The sequence below is a fragment of the Rhinopithecus roxellana genome, chromosome 10 (genome assembly GCF_007565055.1).
Source record: "Rhinopithecus roxellana isolate Shanxi Qingling chromosome 10, ASM756505v1, whole genome shotgun sequence".
Taxonomy (NCBI): Eukaryota; Metazoa; Chordata; class Mammalia; order Primates; family Cercopithecidae; genus Rhinopithecus; species Rhinopithecus roxellana.
In genome coordinates this window covers 44353036-44373959 of record NC_044558.1, presented here as the reverse complement: position 1 = coordinate 44373959, position 20924 = coordinate 44353036, and the positions used below count along the sequence as shown (strand labels likewise).

At 39.5% G+C, this 20924-nt stretch overlaps 1 protein-coding gene across 6 annotated transcripts in view; it reads right to left on the bottom strand.

Moving 5' to 3' along the window:
- Nucleotides 1–20924, bottom strand: part of GRIP1 (glutamate receptor interacting protein 1) — a 761679-nt gene that overhangs the window by 114193 nt on the left and 626562 nt on the right. For all 6 annotated transcript variants that reach the window (XM_030939011.1, XM_030939013.1, XM_030939017.1 and 3 more), the window contains exons 8-9: nucleotides 4073–4220; nucleotides 1682–1851 (exon numbers count right to left, since the gene is read on the bottom strand). In XM_030939011.1, coding sequence (XP_030794871.1) covers nucleotides 1682–1851; nucleotides 4073–4220 — 318 coding nt within the window. The remainder of the gene's footprint in view (nucleotides 1–1681; nucleotides 1852–4072; nucleotides 4221–20924) is intronic.

Sequence of the window (20924 nt, the reverse complement as noted above, 5' to 3'; positions counted from 1 at the left end):
TATATAGGGCCAACTAAAGAAAAATAAAAGAGGTTGCTAAAGACGCTAACGTTTTAAAAGGGTCTGGTGTGCATTTCCGATTCGCTGATACCAGAATTTAGCAAGCAAAACCCCATGATGAGAGAGCACTACAGTGTGCATTCTTATGGCTACTGTGCTCCAAATCCAACGACGACTGCCAGTTAATTTAAAGAAACTTAAACAGCTTCAGAAATCTCTCCTCTCTGCCAGAGTGCAGGAAGGGCCCACAGGGCCTCCTGATAGGAATGGTGTGCATCCTTGTGAACGACACCTTCCTACAGTTGTTTGCATTTCTATTCCAATACTGTGATGCTGAGTTTCTTTTCATAACCTGCCTATGCTGCATCATTTCTCTACTCCAATGTGTAAAATTAAAATCTGATAAGGGTAATGTTGTACTAGAGATTTTCATTAGCTTCAGGGCTGTCTAAGCTCCATTTAATTAAAAAGGTTGCATCCAGCTGACTGATTCAGTATGAAAATTATCTGGTCCCTCTTTCCCCCCGCCCCAGACTGTGGAGAAGTACAGTGCGTTTTAGAAGGTGACAGACACAATACAAATGACCCCCTCATAAGCAAAATTTCAATTTCAGAGAAAACTGCACTGTGTCTAAATATACAGAAATGCATTATCCTCCTTCAGGCCACCCTGACAATACTAGGGAGGCCTCTAATTTCAAGGAGTACAAAGGAATGCTGCTTGGTTTAAGGAATAGGGCAGGAGAAGGAGTAGGAACAAAGATCCTACTGGAGAACCTGACTTCATTTGATTTGGGGCTCAAAGACCCCTTTCTCGTACCAGGTTTTGCCTAAAGGTGCCTAGGTAGATGGTGTAAACACCCGGCAAATGTATCTGTGAATTTCAAGGGAGTGAAAATGCAGATACCTTCAGCTGACACTTTTTATTGAATAAATGGAGTCAAATATTCTGATTCTCCCAGACAAGATTTCTGGTCACGCAGGTTGTTCTCTATCCTAAGAAAAAAACTACACTGGCAAAAGACAAAATATATTGAAAACCAATGCTTCACATAACTGGTTCCCTCTGATTCCTGCCAAATATTTGAAGGTTCTGCCATCAAAATCCACTTTGCTTATTTATTTTTAAGTGAGAGTTTTACTATTTGCCTTCCTTGGCCTTCATCTAGACTGGAAATTCAAAATGAATACCAAGAAGTCAAATTATTTGCCTTCTCTGCACATTCAATTTGCACCAAAGACTGTAAAGAAAAAAATATTAAATAGCACTAACCTGAAAATTTTTTCCTTGATGTTATAGTTTCAAGTAAATTATGTGTGGCTTGGAAAAAAGACTTTGGAAGATGAATATGAGTAAACAAACACAACCTTGTTTTGTAAAGAAATGATGAGTCTGACCAACATAGTGAAACTCTGTCTCTACTAAAAATACAAAAATTAGCTGGGCATGGTGGTGGGTGCCTGTAATCCCAGCTACTTAGAAGGCTGAGGTAGGAGAATGGCTTGAACTCAGGAGGCGGAGGTTGGAGTGAGCTGAGCTCATACTACTGCACTCCAGCCTGGGGGACAGAGTGAGACTCCGTCTCAAATAAAAGGCAGAATGAGACCCAGTCTAACTCTGCTAGAGGGAGCAACACTGTGAGGTCCAGAGAAAGAGCTTGATCCAGGTAGATCATCTCACCATGGTCGGGCCCCTTTAGGGCCAGCCGTGTCTGATGATGGGGAAGGATCTCAAGCTTGACCTGGTCAGTGGTGTTGGCCAGGAACTGGGTTGCTTCTGCAAGTGTACAGTACTCCATGCTGGTTCCGTCAATGGAGAGGATGTGATCTCCCACGTGCAATGCGCCACATCTACGGAAAGGAGAAATACCCGGTAAGAGGTGGTGCCTTCCTCTTTGGAATCTGACTTTCATGTACCTCATAGTTAAAATTTCACACAGTTTTCATTTACTTAAAAAAAAAAAAAAAGAAAGAAAAGTTTGAGTGTTATAGGAAACACCATCTGTCAAATTTTAAGTACCTTGAATATGAATAAGGAAGTAAAACCTTGTGGAAAATACAGAAAAATTCAAGGAAATGTTTTCTCTTGTCCTTCTCTAAAAAAAAAAAAATCTTATTTTGGTGTGCTTGTGTGGAAAGTTGAGGGAAAGTGAGCAAGAGGAAAGGGAAAAACAGGAAAATGTTTCTCCTGGACTTTTGTCTGTGTTTGTTTGTTCTACGCTTTTCTATCTGTAAACATGAGTTGGTAAATCTTCGGAATCTCAAACATGACTCTCAGAATTGGAATAGGGTCTATTTTATGTGTGAAGAAGAATAACTTGGGGAGATTTCACTAATAGTTCCTTGGAATCTTCACACAAGCTCCAAGATCACTAGTTCTTTATTATTATGTTATTCTGGAGTTGAACATGTACTAGTGTAAAAGTTCTTGATAATGGTAGAAATTATGCAGGAGTCAAGTGAGTAATAAAACCAGGCCTGCATGGTGAGTCAAGGGGAAAGATGGGGGCAGGGAAGGGGCTGGCTGCTACATCTTGCTGAGCTCAAGAGCTGGCTACTGGATGAGTTGAGAAAAGTTGGCACAGCCATCAGCATCTCCACATACTAGTCAAGTGAACAGCTCCGTAAACTGGTTACCCCCTGCAGAATGCGAAAAAACAGAGGGAGAAAATTAAAGCACCCTGAGCCACTGAACTGGAGAACACCCCTGGATCAATGGCTGTCACTGATAAGGACTGAATGTCAGGTAAGACCACAGTGGAGCTATAGACTGACCACACTACTGGGGGTTGCTGCAGTTCACTGCACCATGGCTGGAGGTTTTCCAGGCAGGTTGAGGGGCACATGGAGAAGAGGGCTGGAAACATACAGGGGAGACTGGTCATTCAGGTGCAGTATATCTATAAATTCCCAGTGTGAATAGTCTATTTCTCAAGACAAAAGCATTTCAAGTCATCTCTTCCAACTAAAAACGTAATTCCACATTTTTTGCACTTGGAGTGCTTTAGCTATGGGAGATGAGGTTTTTCTTACCAGGAGCTGTAAAATAATTTATTAAATGGAAAGGTAGTCTTTTTTTCCTTCCCCTTTTACCGTGCGAGTATAAAACATTAATTAGAAACATGAAGTTTCATTTTTATTGTGGCATTGAAGCGAATATTTTAAGAGACCCTCGAAGGTTGTAAAATCCTAAGATTTACATGCTATGAGAGTATAGGACTTTTTTCAAGTATTGTAAAAAATATTTTAAAAAGTATTGTTTTATTTATTTAAGAAACAAAGAAATCAGATTTTATGGTAGCAGGATTTAATTGTCAACAATTAAGGAAAACCCATCACTGCTCTGCACAGGGTTAAATAAAGATCTACTCAGTTACCCAACATTAAGAACAGGCTAGTGCCCTAGGACACAGCAAGAAAACTTGCTTAGTTGCTTGGTTTTTTTTTTTTTTTTTTTTTTTTTTTTTTTTTTTTTTTTTTTTGGTGGCTAAAGGCCACACCAAACCACCAAACATCTGGATGAGGCAAAGTGACATTATGGGGTGGCTGACACATAGGTGAATTTTTAAGCCCTACAACAGTAACTTGCTCCTCTGTGTGAAACCTGTATAAACTGGCAAGAGAATTGTGTGTGTTTGTGTACGTGTATGTGTCTATGCATGTGTATATGTGTATCACAAGTGTGTGTACATATGTGTTTATATATACTTAAAATTGCACACATGCACTTTTGAAAAGGAGGCACTTTTTTTTGTTTGTTTGTTTTTGAGACAGAGTTTCACTCTTTTTGCCCAGGCTGGAGTGCAATAGTTCGGCTCACTGCAACCTCTGACTCATGAGTTTAAGTGATTCTCATGCCTCAGCCTCCTGAGCAGCTGGGATTACAGATGTCTGCCACCACGACTGGCTAATTTCTTGTATTTTTAGTAGATGGGGTTTCACCATGTTGGCCAAGCTGGTCTCGAACTCCTGACCTCAGGCGATCTGCCCGCCTCAGCCTCCCAAAGTGTTGGGATTACAGGCGTGAGCCACCAGGCCTGGCGGAAACATAGGCACTTTCTACAATACTTACCTGTCTGCAATACTTGCAGATTTGATTTTGTCTATGACAATGACTTGTTTGTTACAGCACATCGAGGTAGTTAGGGCAACCCCAAGGCTGGCACCAGGAGTTTTGGCAACTTCGACTAGTAGTGGCCCGGATGCTGTTGCCACAGAATCTGTCAAAGAACAAATTTCAGAAAACAAAACAAAATAAAACAAATAAGCAAAGACACAAAAGAAAGAGACGAAGAATATTCAGTTTGATGTTAGCCTTTTAATTTTATCACTGATACTTAGATTTCTCTCCATATAATATCTCCACAGCCAATGATAAATTCATAGGGCACCTCTTAACACACCTGTTCCACTCAGCTTGTATTGTATTAATGTATGTGTAATGTTCATCTCTTCAATGAGATTTTAAGCTTCATGTCACTTGGGATAATATCTCTTGTATCTTTATCCCCTCTACAGTGCTTGGCACAATGCCTAGCATATACTAGGTCTTTCAGTAAAGGTTTTTAAAATTAATTACTTAATTCAATCAATATCTTAGCACCTACCAGGAATAAATAGATGGATGGATGAATGAATGGATGAAAGGATGGATATAAAAAAGAAAGGAAGGAAAGAAGAAATGGAGGGAGGAAAGGAGGGAGAAAGGAAAGAAGGATGAGTGGATGGATAAATAAAAGAATGACAAGATGGATAGAAGGATGAATGGATGGGTAGATAGATGATTGGAAGAATGGATGGATGGATGATGTCTCTAGCCAAGTAGTAGAAATGGTCCACTAAGTTGAATTTGTAAAGCTTTTGGGTCTTTCCCTCCTCTGGAACTCACTTAGGATCACCTCCCTCTCAAGCATAACTTCATATATGCTTTATTTTTGGCTTGGAACACTCTTTGTTCCTTCAACTCCTTCTAACATTTGTGGACTCAATGCCAACATCAATTCCGGGAAGCCTAAGTCGTAATTTGGTAAGATGCCTTTCACATGTGCTTCTACAGTCTGCTCTATTCCTGCTGCTGTAGCATACATTTCACTGGTTCACAGTGGCCAGTATGGATGATGTGCCTGTGTTCCTTGCCAGATTGTAAGCATGCTTGAAGGCAGATACTATGTCTTATCAATCACAGCATTCTCAGTGCCTAGTATAATGATTAGCACATCGGAGGTATGCCACTAATAGTTGTAGAATGAATGCATGAACAAATGAGAAAGCTCATGATGTTGCTTAAAGCTCAGAAGAGCCACACGACACAAGGGAAAGAGTCTGGGACATGGAATTAAAATATTTGTGTCATGGTATCTAAGACAAGACCAGTTACTAAAACTGTCTTTTTTTGTATTTTGACAAAATTGACAATTAACAATAGTAAAACTTTCTAAGCCTGCTTGCTTACCTATAAAATGATATCTTTTCCACAATGTTTATTAAAACCAAACCAATGAACAAAGCACTTTGTTACACATATAGGATATTTTCATTATTGCTATATTATGACCTCAAGCCTTTGAGTCATCTCATTTTTCAAGACTGCATACTGGGTCTGTAATCTTTTCCTAATTTTTGACTGTTCTGATGTTTGACACTCCATTAATACAATTTTGCCTTTCTGCAAGAACATCTTTATCATCAAGGCCCACTCAGATATAGTGAAATAGGAAATCTGTATTCTGATTGCTGAAGCTCAGGTAATATGCATTGAGTCATGAAGCTGAAAGGTCCATGGGAGACAGCCATCTTCAGTTTGAGATAAATTATTTCTTAAAGTAAAGATGACAATATCCAGGTCAACAACATGCATATCCAGTGCTAAGGATTCTTGCATGTGTTAACATCATGTTTCCTAACTGACTGGTAAGATTGAAATGTTAGGGCCTATACCTCTTCCTGTCAATTCCAGAGCAAGCAGAGTTTCATTAATAATATCTGCAAGAAGCCAAAGGTCTTAATCTACTAAGAGTTTTTGGCTCTGGGGTATTACAACTACCCCAGATCTTACGGTTGATTTGCCCATGAACCTAACTATGGTGGATGCTACTCTCTGCTCTTACTCACCTTGCTGTATTAATTTCTCTGATCTCCTGACATCAGACTAGGACCAGTGACAATGTCCTGGCTTCTCTCTCTCCTTCTCCCTCATTTGCTGCTTTGTTTCTCTCCAGAGTCTCACCTGGTCATTGTGCGTCCTGCGTTACTCTCACCTTGGAGTTTTCAGTGAGTGGGCCCCGTGCCTACGTGCAATGGTAGTTTGCACCTCATGTGTCTCAGTCAGGAGACCCTAGTAAAGAATCCTTGTCAGTCCCTGCAGTCTCTGTTTTAGTTGTCCTTCTGTCACTAAAGTGGTTAATTTGCCCACCTCTCAATTTTAAAAAAGATCTGTGGCTGAGCTCAGTGCACACAATGTGATGCCTCTGGCTCCACCCCCAGCAGTTGGCCTTTCTCCTTCTGTTCCTTAAGCATGCTGCAAGGCAACCTTTTTCTGCTCAGCCAAACCCCACATGAGGCTCTGGCCTACCAGGGCCTTTTCTCACATTACCTTTCTAGAATTTTAGAATGACTAATTTTGATTTCTCAAACCCACTCTCCAAGGTCTTGTTGGATTTTAATAGGTATGTTTGTGGGGTGACAATCACTTATGTTCTTCCTCATGGTTTTGTCATGTCTAAAGATAAATTTATTTTGCTTAACAGGTGAAAATGATAAAGTTTCTAGATTACTTACTACTTAATCTCTTTTAGAAATGACAGAAACTGCTAGGTGTTCCCTGATATCTCATCTTCCCTTCTTTTGTCAGTAATAGGGTCTCTAAGTTTTAGCTGAGCAAATGGCTGCCCAGTTAAGAACCACATTTCCCAGCCTCCCTTGCAGCAAGGTGTAGCCATGGGACCGGGTTCCAGCCGATGGGAAGTGAGATGTGACATGTTTCAGGATGTGCTCTTAAAAAGAATGGCTGTGCCCCCCTCTCCCTCATTTCCCCCTTGCTGGTGAAATGTGGGCTCAGAAGTGGTAAGCCATCTTCAGCCATGCAGACCAAAGCATCAAGCCATGAGATAGATGAAGCCTAGGTTCCTAAAATCTTCAGATTTCTCAAGAGATTGAGAAAGAAACTTCTATCATCTTTATGTGAGCATTGTGAGTTTGGGTCTTTGATACAATGACTGAATTGGTATTCCAATAGGCCTTTTCATTTGAGAGGACTGCACCAATGTATCTGTCTTGGACTGTTATTATAAGAAGTGGATATTTAAAGTAGGTATTTGCAGATGTAAATTTTATAAAACTACAACCAACCATTACTCAATACTTACATAAAGTATTCACTTTTCTAAAAAGTACTAAATCATGATTAAACATGAGAGTTTTTAAAGAGGTCATCAGGATATTCAAAAGGTGTTTAAATATAAACCCTTTAGTTTAGTTTTTTTTTCTTTCTGCTGGCCTGTATATTTGTCAAAGTATTAAAACTTATATTTTTCTGTGGTTTTAATGTTCCAATGATCATGAAGAATTAACATGAAATTGTTCTGGTAGAAAGAAATGATAGGAGTAGGAGTATTAAGAAGCTTAGGCAAAGGATGCCAGATCCTCTGCCATCATTAAATTAGAGGGTGAGAGAGAGAGAGAGCATCCACAGCTTCTACAGCAGCTTCTGTGACTGGAAACTAGAATAAGTCTCTCTTCAAGTACAACTTGCCCCATTAAGGCTTGAAAAAACAACAAGTGCATATTTCCATTTGGGAGATGCAAATATGCAATTAATGAATCTCCTTTAAAACTTAAAGTAGAAAGCATTACAGTTCTGAGATAAGATTAATTCAAAGTCATGGTTAAGGGAAGAGGCAGTGTGGTGTTATATGGGACTCAAGGCTGGAGCTGAGGACCAGCTAGAGGGTGGTTCTTGCTATATCATCAACTCAGCATGTGGCCCGAGCCATCATCTCCCTTACACCTCATTTTCTTCACTTGTAAAATGAAGAGATTTGAATAAAACTTCCCTAGTCATGACAATCTGTGAATCTACAGAGAAATAACGATGCCATTTAAGTAGCTCACCAGAGAAAGTTAAGGCAGGTTAACCAAATTTATGAAAATATACAGTAGCTAGAATTTAAATCGCAGTATCCTACAAATCAATAGAAGAGATGAGCTGCTAGATAGAAAAGTGATTCTTGATAACTGATGTTTATAAAGGTGGAATGAAAATTCTCAGATCTTTAAATATTTGGATGACAATAATAACATCCTTTAAAGACTGAGTTTGGAGGGATGTCTTCCACCTTCAAGGAGACATCACATAATATGAAGCTTCCACATTAAGAAGTTTCCAGGGCACAACTACAACTTTCTAGCAAGATTCTATAATAGTAAGGTCCTAATCTAACTAACCAGAAAAAAATGATGAAGAAAAAAGGGTGCTTATCTCATGAAAGACAATCAGGGCTTGTTGATAACAGTTAACAGAAGCTCAGTCTTGTATTCTCTCACTTCAGTAGCCCACAGTTTCACTTACCTCAGTCACTCTTAAATCCAGCACACATCATTCCCCCGAGCTCATATTTGTCACTTAGAACAATTTTAGGCCGTCTCCTAGGAACATCGACACAAGTCCCAAACTGAAGAGTGAGACCATCCTACTCCACTGCTTCTGCACGTTTCCTTCTCCAGTGGTGGGTTCATGCTGCACTCCATCACACAAACCAGAAACCCAGGAGCCATCCCTGGTCCCATCTTCTCCCAGATCCTATAAATTTCTCTTGATTTTACCCCCTAAATAGCTCTCAATTTCATCCTTTCTTTCCATCTCCATGATCACCATTTTAGTCCAAGTTACCATCATCTGATTTCCCCACATCCTCTCATGCCCTTCACCTTCCCCAATCCAGAGTGATCCTTTAAATTGAATATCTCATCACGTTAATCCCAAGCTTAAAACCTTAAAACAGCTGTTCTGGTAACGGAGTACAGGTTCTTAACATGGTCTACAAGGACCTGCATGATCTGGCTTCTGCTTCCTTCACCAGTTTTATCTTCCACCATTCTGCCCTGCTTCTCTCTGTTCTAGTTCTGAACTCCTATTTTAGTTATTCAAAATGCTGTCAATCCCTGCTACAGTGCCTTCATTTATGTTGTTCTCTCTACCCAGAATGCTCCACCTCTTCCTGTCCCTTCCTTCACTTTTTTTTTTTTTTTTAAACAACTGCTCTGCTCAAATGTCACATCTTCAGGGATTATGGCCCTGACCTGCAAACAATGTCAACCTGCCTGTTATACACCTTAATAGAACCCTATGTGAATGCAGTGGACACGAGGAAGAGGACATTGTTTGGCTCTAGGAGAATCTACCAGACCTGCTCATCTGCAGAGGACTCTGAGCAAATTATGTTGACTGACAGCTGAATAGAACCATGGGGTAGAGTATGCTGTTTAAGTCAGGTCCCAGCAAGAAACACATGATACATTCAAATTAGGATAACTTGAGAAGAGTTTAATAAAGGAACAACTTAGAAAGGTATGAGAAGCTTATAGGGAAACTAAAAGGTATGATACAGTACTCTGGGGCCAGAAATAATAGGGACCATACCCTACTAAGCCTGAAAAGGCAAAAAATAGAATTGCTAGTAGAACCGGGATTTGGAAAGACCTAAGTGATGAGGGCTCCTTGACATGAGCTGGGACCTTCAGTCAAGGGACCAATTTCAGTGAATCCACAAGGAAGAAGTCAGGAGAGTAATACTTGTCATCATTGTCCTCCCTTCCCCTGATCGACTGCCATCATTCCCTATTAGCCAAACTCAACTGGAAGCCAGAGGGCTTGAGAGCCCATAGTGTAGACCACATAGATCATGGCAGAGCAGCAAGAAGGGTGGCAAGTGGCTCTGGAGGTAAAAAGGAGGATATTCTTATTTGTGTATATCTCTGCTCATCTTTACACAAAAATCTTGAGGCTGTTTGCTTGAAACAAAATAAGTAATATAAGGAAACAACCAGGAAGAAAGAGTCTACAAATGCCATACCACAAGGGTTAATAGAGTTTGACTGCACTGCAAGCATGACACTGAACTATAAGTAAATCCATAGGTACAGAAAGTAGAAGTACAATTAGTAGTTGCCAGGGTTGCTGGGGAGGGAAAAATGACTGCTTAATGGATATAAGGTTTCCTTTTGGGATGATAAAAATGTGCTGGAGTTAGACAGAGGGGATATTTGCACAACTCTGTAAATGTACTAAGTGCCACTGAATTGTATCTTTAAAATGATTATTTGTATGTTATGTGAATTTTGTTCCAATAAAAAGAATGACTCAATTTCCCAGCAACCTGAATAATAAAGAAAACATAATCAATTATGCAGTTCTCACTATTGGAAAGGAGGAAGTCTACTAATCCCTGTGGTGGAAATAAAGATGATTCTAGCAGGGAGCGTTAAAGATATCTCTCTCATGGGCTTTTATATACAGATGGTGGTAAATGATATAATAGATAATACCCTCAACACATTTTATGATAGGATGCAGAGGTAGTTTCCAACAGCTGTTCCTTGATCAAGGTTGAGATATAAGATTAAAAAGCAAATCAATGATGGTGTCTCTAGAATGGGACGAGATAATGTATTGGTCAACATGATATAAAGGTGGATCCCAGGGTAAACAGACTGAATGTCTCTTGGGATCTTTGTTAGATGTCAATCTTTTCTCTCACTTAGGTTTTGAAAAGAAGCTGGATATTAGACAATTCAAGGAAGTCCCCTGGGTTGAGGCACTCGTATGGTGGCATTTTACGTAGGTGACTAGGACCAGATCCATATGCTTTGGGCATCAGATGAATCAGCAGCAGCATTAATGTACTCTCAGGAGGCTAGGGAAGCCTAATTATATTCTTGCTAGAATAGAAGTCTGTCCACCTCATAGTCCCATGGAAGTAGACTTTCTAAGTCATCATCCATCCAACAACATGAATTTTAAAACTATATTTACTAACTGCCAACTATATGCCATGCACACTGAAAAGTAGTGGGGATGCAAAGATGAACATTGACTATTCCTTCTTTCCTTCAAGTAACCCCTTGGGATCCCATGCCAAGAAGGTGGGGAGTAGTGTTGAACTCCTAGATTCCACTTCAGAAATATATTCTGTTGAATCTCATTAAGTTTCTAGTTACTTTTTTTTCTTTTTAACATACTGTTTGCAATTCCTCTCTTCCTGCCCAGTGAAATCTTTAATATAATATGGTCAAAATGCTTATGAAAATATTGAGTTAACTGGTGGCTGGCAAGATGGTCAAACAGGAACAGCTCCGGTCTGCAGGTCCCAGCAAGATCAACGCAGAAGGCAGGTGATTTCTGCATTTCCAACTGAGGTACATGGCTCATCTCATTGGGACTGATTAGACAGTGGGTGCAGCCCATGAAGGGCAAGCTGAAGCACAGTGGGGCATTGCCTCACCTGGGAAGCACAAGGGGTTGGGGAACTCCCTCCCTAGCCAAGGGAAGCTGTGAGGGACTGTGCTGTGAGGAATGGTGCACGCTGGCCCAGATACTGCGCTTTTCCCATGGTCTTCACAACCTGCAGACAAGGGGATGCTCTCCAGTACCTAGGCCACCAGGGCTGTGGGTTTCAAGCACAAAACTGGGCGGCCACTTGGGCAGACACCGAGCTAGCTGCAGGAGTTTTTTTTTCATACCCCAGTAGTGCCTGGAATGCCAGTGAGAGAGAATCATTCACTCCCCTGGAAAGGGGGCTGAAGCCAGGGAGCTCAGCAGACCCCACCCCCATGGAGCCCAGCAAGCTAAGGTCCACTGGCTTGACATTCTCACTGCCAGCATAGCAGTCTGGAGTCAACCTGGGATGCTTGAGCTTGGTTGGGGGAGGGGCGTCCCCAATACTGGGGCTTGAGTAGGTGGTTTTCCTCTCATAGCCTAAACAAAGCCACTGGGAAGTTTGAACTCGGTGGAGGCCACTGCAGCTCGGCAAAGCTGTTGTGGCCAGACTCCCTCTCTATATTCCTCCTCTCTGGGCAGGGCATCTCTTAAAGAAAGGCAGCAGCCCCAGTCGGGAGCTGAGAGATAAAACTCCCATCTCCCTAGGGCAGAGCACCTGGGCGAAGGGGCAGCTATGGGTGCAGCTTCAGCAGACTTAAACATTCTTGCCTGCTGGCTCTGAAGAGAGCAGCAGATCTCCCAGCACAGCACTTGAGCTCTGCTAAGCGTCAAACTGTCTCCTCAAGTGGGGTCCTTGAAGGGACAGTGCCTCCTGACTGGGAGACAACTCCCAGCAGGGGTTGACAGACACCTCTTACAGGAGAGCTCCAGCTGGTATCTGGTGGATGCCCCTCTGGGACGAAGCTTCCAGAGGAAGGAACAGGCAGCAATCTTTGCTGTTCTGCGACTTCCACTGGTGATATCCAGGTAAACAGGGTCTGGAGTGGACCTCCAGGAAACTCCAGCAGAACTGCAGCAGAGGGGCCTGACTGTTAGAATGAAAACTAACAAACAGAAAGGAATAGCATCAACATCAACAAAAGGACGTCCACAAAGAAACCCCACCCGAAGGTCACCAACATCAAAGATCAAAGGTAGATAAATCCATGAAAATTAAGAAAAACAAGTGCAAAAAGGCTAAAAATTCAAAAAACCAGAATGTCTCTTCTCCTCCAAAGGATCACAATTCCTCGCCAGCAAGGGAACAAAACTGGATGGAGTATGAGTTTGATGAATTGACAGAAGTAGGCTTCAGAAGATGGGTAATAACAAACTCCTCCGAGCTGAAGGAGCATGTTCTAACCCAATGCAAGGAAGCTAAGAACATTAATAAAAGGTTAGACGAATTACTAACTAGAATAACCAGTTTAGAGAAGAACATAAATGACCTGATGCAGCTGAAAAACAGCTTGAGAACTTTGAGAAGCATACACAAGTATCAATAGCTGAACTGATCAAGCAGAAGAAAGGATATCAGAGATTGAAGATCAACTTAATGAAATAAAGTGTGAAGACAAGATTAGAGGAAAAATAATAAAAAGGAATGAACAAAGCCTCCAAGAAATATGGGACGACGTGAAAAGACCAAACCTACATTTGATTGGTGTACCTGAAAGTGACAGAGAGAATGGAACTGAGCTGGAAAACACTCTTCAGGATATTATCCAGTAGAACTTCCCCAGCCTAGCAAGGCAGGCTAACATTCAAATTCAGGAAACACAGAGAACACCATAAAGATACTCCTCAAGAAGAGCAACCCCAAGACACATAATTGTCAGATTCACCAAGGTTGAAATGAAGGAAAAAATGTTAAGGGCAGCCAGAGAGAAAGGTTGGGTTACCCACAAAGGGAAGCCCATCAGACTAACAGCAGATCTCTCTGCAGAAACCCTACAAGCCAGAAGAGAGTGGGGGCCAATATTCAATATTCTTAAAGAAAAGAATTTTCAACCCAGAATTTCATATCCAGCCAAAATAACTTCATAAGTGAAAAAGAAATAAAATCTGTTACAGACAAGCAAATGCTGAGAGATTTTTTGACTGCCAGCTCTTGAAGGAAGCACTAAATATGGAAAGGAAAAACCAGTACAAGTCACTGCAAAAACATACCTAATTGTAAAGACCATTGACACCATGAAGAAAATGCACCAACTAACAGACAAAATATTGAGCCAGCATCATAATGACAGGATCAAATTCACACATAAGAATATTAACCTTAAATGTAAATGGGCTAAATGCCCCAGTTAAAAGACACAGACTGGCAAATTGGATAAAGAGTGAAGACCCATTGGTGTGCTGTATTCAGCAGACCCATCTCATGTGCAAAGACACACATAGGCTCAAAATAAAGGGATGAAGGAAGATCTACCAAGCAAATGGAAAACAAAAAAGCAGGGGTTGCAATCCTAGTCTCTGATAAAACAGTCTTTAAACCAACAAAGATCAAAAAAGACAAGAAGGGCATCACATAATAGTAAAAAGATCAACATAACAAGAAGAGCTAACTCTCCTAAATATATATGCACCCAATACAAGATTCATATAGCAAGTTCTTAGAGACCTACAAAGACATTTACACTCCCACACAATAAGTGTGGGAGACTTTAACACCCCACTGTCAATATTAGACAGATCAATGAGACAGAAAATTAACAAGGATATTCAGGACTTGAACTCAGCTCTGGACCAAGTGGACCTAATAGACATCTACAGAACTCTCCACCCCAAATCAACAGAATATACATTCTTCTCAGCACCACATCACACTTGTTCTAAAATTGACCACGTAATTGGAAGTAAAACACTCCTCAACAAATGCAAGAGAATGGAAATCATAACAAACAGTCTCTCAGAAAACAGTGCAATCAAATTAGAATTCAGGATTAAGAAACCTACTCAAAACCACCACAACTACATGGAAACTGAACAACCTGCTCCTGAATGACTAGTGGATAAATAATGAAATTAAGGCAGAAATAAGTAAGTTATTTGAAACCAATAAGAACAAAGACATAACATACTAGAATCTCTGGGACACAGCTAAAGCAGTGTTTAGAGGGAGATTTATAGCACTAAATGCCCACAGGAGAAAGCAGGCAAGATCTAAAATTGACACCCTAACATCACAATTAAAAGACTAGAAAAGCAAGAGCAAACAAATTCAAAAGCTAGCAGAAGACAAGAAATAACTAAGATCAGAGCAGAACTGAAGGAGATAGAGATACAAAAAACCCTTTGAAAAAAATCAATGAATCCAGGAGCTGGTTTTTTGAAAAGATTAACAAAATAGATAGACTACTAGCCAGACTAATAAAGAAGAAAAGAGAGAAGAATCAAATAGACACACAAAAAAATGATAAAGGGGATATCACCACTGATCCCATAGAAATACAAAATACCATCAGAGAATACTATAAATACCTCTACACAAATAAACTATAAAATCTAGAAGGTATGGATAAATTCCTGCACATATATATCCTCTTAAGACTAAACTAGGAAGAAATCGAGTCCCTGAACAGACCAATAACAAGTTCTGAAATTGAGGCAATAATTAATAGCCTACCAACCCAAAAAAGCCCAGGACCAGATGGATTCACAGCCAAATTCTATTAGAGGTACAAAGAGGAGCTGGTACCATTCCTTCTGAAACTTTTCCAAACAGTAGAAAAAGAGGGACTCCTCCCTAACTCATTTTATGAGGCTAGCATCATCCTGATACCAAAACCTGGCAGAGACACAACAAAAAAAGAAAATTTCAGGCCAATATCCCTGATGAACATCGAGGCAAAAATCCTCAATAAAATTCTGGCAAACTGAATACAGCAGCACATCAAAAAGCTTATCCACCATGATCAAGTCGGCTTCATCCCTGGAATGCACGTCTGGTTCAACATATGCAAATCAATAAATGTAATCCATCACATAAACAGAACCAATGACGAAAACCACGTGATTATCTCAAAAGATGCAGAAAAGGCCTTCAAAAAAATTTAACATCCCTTCATGCTAAAAACTCTCAATAAACTAGGTATTGATAGAACGTATCTCAAAATAATAAGAGCTATTTATTTCAAACCCACAGTCAATATTATACTCAATGGGCAAAAACTGGAAGCATTACCTCTGAAAACCAGCAGAAGACAAGGATGCCCTCTCTTACCACTCCTATTCAACATAGTATTGGAAGTTCTTGCCAGGGCAATCAGGCAAGAGAAAGAAATAACAGGTATTCAAATAGGAAGTGAGGAAGTCAAATCATCTCTGTTTGCAGATGACATGATTGTATATTTAGAAAACCCCATCAACTCAGCTCCAAATCTTTTTAAGCTGATAAGCAACTTCAGCAAAGTCTTAGGATACAAAATCAATGTGCAAAAATCACAAGCATTCCTATACACTAATAATAGACAGACAGCCAAATCATGAGTGAACTCTCATTCACAATTGCTACAAAGTGAATAAAATACCTAGGAATGCAACTTACAATGGATGTGAAGGACCTCTTTAAGAAGAACTACAAACCACTGCTCAAGAAAACAAGAGAGTACACAAACAAGTGGAAAAACATTCCATTCTCATGGATAGGAAGATTCAATATTGTGAAAATGGCCGTACTGCCCAAAGTTATTTATAGGTTCAGTGCTATCCTCATCAAGCTACCATTGACTTTCTTCACAGAATTAGAAAAAAAACTAGTTCAAATTTCATATGGAACCAAAAAAAGAGCCCATATAGCCAAGACAATCCTAAGCAAAAAGAACAAAGCTGGAGGCATCACACTACCTGACTTCAGACTATACTACAAGGCTACAGTAACCAAAACAGCATGGTACTAGTACCAAAACAGATATATAGAACAATGGAACAGAACAGAGGCCTCAGAAATAATACCACACATCTACAACCATCTGATCTTTAACAAACTTGACAAAAACAAGCAATGGAGGAAGGATTCCCTATTTAATAAACAGTATTGGGAAAACTGGCTAGCCATACACAGAAAACTGAAACTGGACCCCTTTCTTACATCTTACACAAAAATTAACTCAAGATGGATTAAAGACTTAAAAGTAAGACCTAAAATTATAAAAAACCTAGAAGAAAACATAGGCAATATTGTTCAGGACACAGACATGGGCAAAGACTTCATGACTAAAACACCACAAGCAGTGGCAACAAAAGCCAAAATTAACAAATGGGATATAATTAAACTAAAGAGCTTCTGCACAGCAAAAGAAACGATCATCAGAGTGAAGAGGCAACCTACAGAATGGGAGAAAATTTTTGCAATCTATCCATCTGACAAAGGGCTAATATCCAGAATCTACAAATAACTTAAATTCACAAGAAAAAAAAAGCAACCCCACCAAAAAGTGGGCTAAGGATATGAACAGACACTTCTCAAAAGAAGACATTTATTTGGCCAACGAACATATGAAAAAAAGCTCATCATAACTGGCCATTAGAGAAATGGCAAATCAAAACCACAATGAGATACCATTTCATGCCAGTTAGAATGGCTATCATTAAAAGGTTAGGAAACAACAGATGTTGGAGAGTATGTGGAGAAATAGGGATGCTTTTACACTGTTGGTGGGAGTGTAAATTAGTTCAACCATTATGGAAGACGGTGTGGCAATTCCTCAAGGATCTTGAACCAGAAATACCATTTTACCCAGCAATCCCATTACTGTGCACATACCCAAAGGATTATAAATAATTCTACTATAGAGACACATGTACACGTATGTTTATTGCAGCACTGTTCACAATAGCAAAGACTTGGAACCAACCCAAATATCTATCAGTGATAGACTGGATAAAGAAAATGTGGTGAATATATACCATGGAATACTATGTAGCCATAAAAAAGGATGAGTTCATGTCCTTTGCAGGAACATGGATGAAGCTGGAAACCTTAACTCTCATCAACCTAACACAGGAACAGAAAACCAAACACCGCATGTTCTCACTCATAGGTGGGAATTGAACAATGAGAACACATGGACACAGGGAGGGGAACATCACACACCCGGGCCTGTCGGTGGGTGGGAGGCTAGGGGAGGGATAGCATTAGGAGAAATACCTAATGTAGATGACAGGTTGATGGGTGCAGCAAACCACCATGGTATGCGCATACCTATGTAACAAACCTGTATGTTCTTCACATGTATCCCAGAACTTAAAGTATAATAATAATAACAAATATTGATTTATCTGATATGATTTCCAGGTTTCTAGAAAAATTACTCAAGCATGTCAAAAGATCCACAGAAGGTGACTGATGCTCCCTGTCCATAAGGGCTATAGAAAGCAATTATTATTACCAAATGACTACAGCAATAAGTGTCAAGGGAATGGCAGTGTCAGTGAGACTTCTGGGCATCTGAGGAGGCCGAGCCTGATGAGCTGACGTGGCTGGGATGAGCTTATTAGATGAGATAGAATTTGATTGGAATGTTTCTCCTCTGACTTTATTTTAGTGGGTTCTAGGAGAACAACAAAACTATTTTAGCAAGTACTGTTTTCCAGCATTACCCATGTGGCAGTTACTTTCTGCATCACAGAAGGGGATCTACAAATGTTAACGTTTAATTGATCATTAGCCTTTTCTGGCAATTGCTTTCCATAATAAATGTTTCCCCACAACAACATTAAAGCAGCTCATACTGCCTTGTGGTATTAAGCCTGTTTCCCTAGCTGCCACCCAATTCCATTCACAGAGGGATTTATGAAAAGTAGGATTCCAAAAGCCCTGGCTTTATTCCAAGATGTCTAACAAGATGCATAGGAAAAGTAAAGGCAGGCAGACAGGCTGGACAAATGGGGCACTCTTATTTAAGAAAGTGCAAGAGAAAAATTGGAGTGTGCCAAAATGAGAAAAATAGAGGAAAAATCAGGAAGAAATAATCAAGAGCCCATCCCTAGACAGAAGATTAGTTTATCCTGCTGAAATGAAGCATGGTTGAGAAAAATGGATGATACAGATATAAATTATTCATGGTTAAAGACATCTCAGTCATTAAGATATTTACACCATGAGTGAAGCAGCCCATGCATGCTGGGTTGATTTATGGGCTACATAATTACAGAAGATATGCTGATGACTGTTTGCATGGGAAACCCTCTGGATTTTTATTTTGTTAATCAGTTTTCCCACTTCTGAGTTCTGCATTTCAATCACAGTGCAAGGCTTGATTAGAACCTCCGGGGCGAGGGGAGGAGGGAGGGGGGTGGTAAGAAAGGCTGTGAATGGTAATATCAGCTTTGCCTGCCTTACATTCCTTCAGATAATAAAGTACCTTTTGGGAGCCTTTCAACTTACTCATTAGTTAATGGTATTTTTATTAACGGTACCTATTCATATAATGCCACTAATAATTTCAACCCTTTACAGATAAACTAAACCCCAATAAATTTTTTAAAGTATTTTTTAAATTGCTGATTTATTTTTTTCTATTGAAATAGAGTGCTTGGGAAAGACTCGCTTAAAAGTGCACCTTCCAGTGTTCAAATAAGCTTCATCTTAAATCCTAACTTTTCCCCAGGGAGTTAAAGGAGACTCAGCATGAATCTTTATTGTATTGCAAGAAGAGTACAAAGCAAGTGAAACTCAATAATACACCCCATGCTAACTTGAGTTTGTATAAAGCATGTTTGATTATTGGCTCTCACTCTCTGCAGCAGGCTCACCCTGGTAATTGTATTAATTTTGGAATAACTTGACCCCTTATTTTACATGACAGATATTTTTGGTACCCTGCTTATTAGGTTATAGTATTTTAACAACTTTTTATGGAAGTATATCAACATGCAGATAATGCATAAATCACAAGTTTACAACTTGATACATTTTCATAAACTGAATGTATCTGTGTAGCCACACCAAGACCCAGAAATAGAACATAACCAGCATCAAATAATCCCCCTACTCCTTTACATTGCTCCCCATCCAAAAGGTAACCACTATCCATTTTCCACTGTAGCCATGCAGTTGAGGGGTTTATCAGGGGTTTCCACTTTTGTGCCTTACTCATTCTCTTTGCCTGTTGCCACCCATGTAAGACTGGAGTTGTTCTTTCTTGCCTTCCACCAGAAAGACAAATATTGGATGTTCTCATTTATATGTGGGAGCTAAAAAAGTTGATCTTGTGAAGGGAGAAAGAAGAATGGTGGTTACCAGAGACTGGAGAGGAGAAGGGGAGGGGGTGTGAAAAGAGGTTGCTTAGTGGGTACAAAATACATTTAGATAAAGGGAATAAGTTCTAGTGTTTGATAGCACAATAGGGGTGACTATAGTTATCAACACTTTATTGTCTTTTTTATTTATTTCAAAATAGCCAGAAGAGAAGATTTAGAATGTTCTCAACACAAAGAAATTATAAATGTTTGAGGTGATGGGCAGATATACATATCACCCTGAGTTGATCATTATATACTCTATGCATGTATCAAAATATCACATGTACCCTATAACTATGTACAATTATTATCAGTAAAAATATTGCTGCTATGAACATTCTAGTTGTCTTAGGTGAGCATGGATATGCATTTCTGTGGGAACCATAACTAGGACTGGAATTGTTGGGTCACAGGGTGTGCATATGCTCAGCTTCAGCAGATACTGTCAAAGAGGTTTTCTAAAGAGTTGTATGAATTTGCTGTCCCACCAGAAGGGAATGAGAGTTCCAGTTGCTCTATATGTTTACCACCTCTTGTTGTGGTCAGTCTTTTCCACTGTAGCCATTCAGTTGAGTGTGTAGTGGTATCACATTGTGTTTTCACTTTGCATTTCCCTGATGACTAATGTAGTAGAGCAATTTTTCATACACTTAGTGGCCATTTGAATATTCTCTTTCATGAAGTGTCTGTTCAGATCTTTTCCCTGATTTTTTATTAGGTTGTCTGGCTTATTGCTTTTTGAAAATTAATATATATATATATATATATATATATATAATTTTAAAAATAATTAAAATAGTTTTAAAGATTAAAACATAATTTAAAAATATATATTCTGGTATGAGTCATTGTTGTATATGTGATTTGCAAATATACTTTCCTCCCTCTATGACTTACCATTTCAATGTTTGAAGGTGTTTTTTGATGAAGAGAAGTTCTACATTATTTATATTATAGCTAAACTTCATATGTTTTGTTTAAGAAATCTTTGCTTACTATAAAGTCATGGTGATGTTCTCCTTTGCTTTTTCTACAGGTTTCATTATTAATTTTATATTTAGATCAGTAACCCTCTGAAATTGATTCCTGTGTGTTGTGTCAGGTAGAGTCAAGATATATTTTCTCCACATGGATATAACTGATCCATCATCATTTTTTGAAAGGACTACTTTTTTCTCATTGCATTACAATGTCACCTGTGTCA